The following is a 5502-nucleotide window of genomic DNA, read 5'->3' on the forward strand; positions in this document are numbered from 1 at the left end:
GGGAATGAATTGTGTTTTGGAAGCTATTTTTTGCATTGGTTTTTACCTGTGTTCACTGTGATTTTTATTGTGTAATGACATAATGATTTATCGCAGTCTCTACTAATATATCGCGTTGTCTATTGATTTTTCCTTCTCAATGTATGATGTTACAGTAAAATTAAGGTTTATCTACGGATTTTCACTTCTCGATGTATAATGTTACGAAATGATAATGGTTTATGCACTTTTTTTATTTTCAAATTGTGTACACTTTTTTAATATGAACACGGTTTTCTTAATTTTTTGCATTGTAAATTAAGATTTGTACACTGTATTAATTATGTTAATTGTAAATTTAATTCTATAGTTTTAATTTTAATTACAGTAGTTATTTTATTTATTTCATAACTTTTGCTAGTAATTCTATAATTATCCCAGTAATTTAAATTATTCAGTAAATTTGATCTTTTTTGTACACTTTAATTTTAATTATTTTCCTTACAAAGTACATTAATGACATTATTCTAAATCACGACTCTATTACAAAAAACAAAGAAAAAAATACTATAAGGGTGTAATGGTCTTTTTACATCAAAATTATCTCAACTATCATTAAAATACAATATGTTTTAAACAGAGCGTAAAAAATAAATGTTAACCTTTAAGATGGACGGAGAAAGTATAATATACCATATATATTCTGACAATATATGATATAATCTTATATAGTATAATATATTATTGAATTAAACACAATATGCATAGAACATGACAATATATAAATTCTATAATAGATATTTATATATAATACTTCATCCCTCCAATTAGAAAGTATACGTATTTCTATTTTGGGACGTCTAATTACAAAGTAATTATTTCATTAAATATTCAATTTTTTTCACAAATACATTTACTTTACATCACATATTTATTATTATACCAAAAAGTAAAAGCAAAAATATTATTATTTCTTTATCATTACACTATTTTTACTTACCCACTATAATTAAAATAATATTATTTCTTAAACTTTGTATAAAAATAAATATATACGTTTTACATCATTATATTATTTTATGTACATACATACACTTTTTTGCTTTTTTCTATTGTGTTGATCCATCAAATTAGCACGCTATATCCTATCATATAAATATCGAATTTAGCATATGGAGTAAATTCTTTTTGATAAGGTATAGCCGCACCGAACTACCACTGTGCCTTCCTGCTACCTATATATAGACGGTGAGAATAGGGCCATCCCCATGCATGCATCTCGAGTTACTCCCTACTTAACATACATAGAGAAATTAAACATTTAATTAATATTGGTGGCGCAGGGGCATCCTAAATTATTATTTGTGGGCGGGTGGGGATCGATTCAGGCACGGAAGATCTCGAGTTGTCTGATCTGATATGATCTGAGCCGTCTGTATTAATTAATATATATATCTCCTTTCTTCTATATAAACCAGCCAGCAGCTTGCAGATTGCAGGTTGTCTCGTTGATATATAATATAAATTTCCCATTACAATTGAATATACGTTTTATTAACTAAGCAAGCACATAATATACAGAGAGGGAGAGAATTGAAAATGGCAGCATCAGCAGCGGCAACAGCGAAACTAATCGAAACGCACAGGAAAGGAGCGGAAATATACCAGGGGGAGGAGTGCAAGGACATAATCCTGAAGCTGCTGGAGGAATTCAAGCTCCCCAACGGACTGTTGCCGAGGGACGAAATCGTGGAGATCGGGCTGAACCGGTCGACCGGGTTTCTGTGGCTGAAGCTGAAGAAGAAGTCGGAGATCAAGTTCCGGCAGATTGGACAGACGGTGTTGTACAGCGTGGAGATGACCGGGTTCGTGGAGCCAGGGCACCTCTCCAAGCTCACCGGAGTCAAGGGCAAGGAGATGATGATTGCAGTAGTCATCAGCGACGTCCTCGTCGGCTTCCCCTCCCCGGACATGATCAAGTTCACCACCCCAGTTGGATTGTCCCGCGCGCATCCTGTCTCGGCATTCCAGCTCCCCGACGAACCAAACTCAAACCCAAGCCCAACGGCGGCCACCCCGACCCCTGCCCCCGCCCACACTGCTTAGATCGATCGAGAGATCGAGCCATCCATCAATTCGCTTTATCCGATTCACGCTTTTAACATATTAATAAATTAAATAAGCTGCTGCTTCTGCAGCATAAGTTAATTAATTAAATTAAATAGAGAGAACACGAACTTGCATTGCATTACATACTCCCTGTCCCTAACAATAATAAACTGAATGAACTGAATAAGCACATGATACAATTTATGCTTGCACTGATTGGAGAATGTTCCGTACGTTATTGGAAGCTCTGAATTGCTTGCTTGTCTTTTTTATCTATATCATTATACATTTATATATAAAAGTTGTGTTTTTTAATTTATTTTTTCTGATTGTGAGAACCCGAAGCCATTAGCTTTCGTGTGTATTGAATCGGGGTTTGAACCCATTATTTCACCGTCACGAATTCACTCTACTCCATTAGATTATTCTTAAGGGATGTGTATATTTTTCATTTTTTATTTTTCTGATAACATAAAAATTTTGAACAGTTATTCTGTTGTTTTCGATTGAATTTAATATCTTATATGCATCTATATTGTATAGATATACATGTTGTTTTCCCGTAATTGTCTCTACTTGTTCATTCTTCTTAGCTCTCTTTAATTGACTTTTTTGACAAAAAACAAAAAAAAAAAAATGTTATAATTATTGTTCTATACTTCTAACAAAATTAAAATGATAAGTTGCATACTAAATAACAAGAAGTAATTTTATCCAATAAATGAAATATAGAATGAGAGGTGCAATGCCTATTCTATTACAATTTAAATAATATATTTGTTTATTTAGTATTTTAATTTAAATTTTTTTTTTATGTGAAGTATATGAAATCATGTCGATAATATTAAAACGGACTAATTATTTTCGTACAATTTTTGAATTTTTCAACCAATCAACTCTGATCAATAAGTTACAAATTAAACCATAGTGTTTGACATCCTGCTGATGCAACTATAAATTCAACTTCACAATAAGAGAATGCTACAATGCATTGTTCTATAAATACCAAGTGAACATATTCTAAGAGAAATAAAATATCATACCTATTGTACTTTTACAATAATAAGATCCATGATAGGACTACTGGCACTATACCTAAGCAATTTTCCTTCATCTCCAAAATGATAAACAAGTCCTTAATTGATTGTTAATACAATATATCTAAGAATCTGATTAAACAATATATCTCATAATATGCTTGAGCACTTTTAAAGTAATTTTTTATGGCGATTCCATCTATCTAGTCACAATCATAATTAGAAATCGCATGTATTTTATGTTCATATCATATGCGATATTTGAGTGAATTTGATTTAATTCTACATAATTTATATGCGAATTGTTTATCTGCTGTGTGCAGAGGACAAATATCAAATTTGGCATGATTGGCAGAAAAATAAAAGAAAAATTCAGATATGCACCGCCTAATTAGTCATGACCATGACTAACTATACCCTCTTGACATGAGAATTTAATTAAATGCTCAAAAACCCAGCTACAAAATAATTAGGGCAAAAATTAAATAAAAGGGAGAAATCACGGCCAGAGCAGATACGCACAAGAGCAGAAGACTGACAGACTCATAGATCGGGCAGGAGCAAATCGACGGAGAAGATTTCCCCCTCCTACTATGACTTTATCCTTTTCTTTTGTTCTTTATTATTTGATTACGGATTAGATACTTTTCTGGTTTGAGGGATGATAATATTTGGTTATTTTGTTTTGGAAATTCTTAATTTTCTTTATAAAAGTTCTTTTTTATTATCAATATTTGTCTAATTCTGATAATAACGTTTGTGATTGTTAGATTGATTGAATATTTTGGTACCGATATTTGAATTAGTCTGATAATCTAAAGTCAATTCAGATAGGATATCCGTAATTGTATTCGCACTTGAATAGGTGACAACCGAGTTGAATAGTTCCTTCCCGAGAGTTAGACAATCAAATCTAACTGCTCCTCTTAGGTAGTAATTGTTTTGAATTGGGTTTTTTTATATTAGAATGCGGTTAGGCAATATTTTTATGGGCGTACCTAGGTTTATTTGCTTAATTAAGGGTAGTTAAAGGTCGTGCCTTAATTAGCTATACTGTAAGAAAAAATTGGTTGTCAGAGCTTTTTGATAACTATAATCAATTTATTGATACTGAATTAATTATAAATTAATTCAGGTATACCTTTGATAGCCAATTCTCCTTTAATTTAATTGCTTTCTTGTTTTATTTTCATTAGATAATAAAAGAAAATTCTCCCCTTTATTTACTGCATTAGAACACGAAAGAATAAATAACACAATCTCTATGGAGACGATTTCTTTCCTTATATTATATTAAATTATAATTACGAAATAGGTGAAATATTTAATTGCCAGCAAAAACATGTATTTGTTAGGCATGGAGAACGCTATTTTGCTTTTATTAAGTTACAAAAGTCAACTATTAATTTATTAAATAAATGTAGTCATCATTCTTCAGTACGTTACAATGCTTTTGAGTTCGAGGACAAAGAGTTGTAACCTGAACAAGGCACGCACTTTGTCTCAAGTGTACCCTATGAAAAAAAAAAAAAAAAAAAAAAAACTAAGGGTATATTTTCTTATAACCGGTTTTTGAAAACTTATTAAAATTGTTAGTTAATTAATTAATTAATCATATTTGAATTTTGATTATTTTTTAATTATCTTATATAATTAAATTAATCTAAAATTGTGGCTCACTTTTCTCCCGTTAAGTCTATCGCATTCAAAATATACGTGAGAAGTAGCAGAAGAAAAATCGTGATGGACGGTTTCTCTTTTTTATTATAAATACTCTCACATACGGGTTACTAAACGTACTCTCAGAAAATTAGAATATACCATCGCTATTTGAGAGCCAAAGTTTGGCAACATCGTCCTAGGGTTCCACGATCTGCCGCTATCTTCGGAGGTTTCCAAAGTTTGGCAACATCCCCACAAGGGTTCCAAAGTCTGACAACACCATTTTCTCACGGTTCCAATCTACTGTTTTTTAAGAAGAATATCTCAAGAACAAATCTATTTTTAGCAATGGCTTGAGGTTTGTTTAAATTTCGCTTCCGCTAACATATTTGATTATATGTTTATTTTCTAACATTTGGTATCTGAGCTTTCTCTTTGCCTCTGTCTTGTTTTGAATTTTCTTCTCGTCAAATTATTGATCAAAATTCACTTTAATTTCTTATTTGGAAATATTTTGGTTTTACAACAATTGCTTTGCGATATTTTTTATCAAGATCCGATCCTGTGATTTGAGAAAATTTCATTCTATTTTTGAAAAAAATTTTGAATTTTATTTTTAAAATTCTTTAGTGAAATTAATCTCTGCAAAATATTTGAATGTCTGAAAGATATTATTTGGGGCTGATGAAGTATTCGGATGCAGTTTTTTAATCTG

At 31.2% G+C, this 5502-nt stretch overlaps 1 protein-coding gene across 1 annotated transcript; it reads left to right on the top strand.

Moving 5' to 3' along the window:
• The first annotated feature begins 1578 nt into the window (after window positions 1-1578).
• LOC127253191 (uncharacterized) lies at window positions 1579-2085 on the top strand. The gene has a single exon (XM_051277640.1). The coding sequence runs from the start codon at window positions 1579-1581 to the stop codon at window positions 2083-2085; it is 507 nt and encodes a 168-aa protein (XP_051133597.1).
• The last annotated feature ends 3417 nt before the right edge of the window (window positions 2086-5502 follow it).

The sequence above is a fragment of the Andrographis paniculata genome, unplaced genomic scaffold (assembly GCF_009805555.1).
Source record: "Andrographis paniculata isolate CXL003 unplaced genomic scaffold, ASM980555v1 Contig50END, whole genome shotgun sequence".
Classification (NCBI taxonomy): Eukaryota; Viridiplantae; Streptophyta; class Magnoliopsida; order Lamiales; family Acanthaceae; genus Andrographis; species Andrographis paniculata.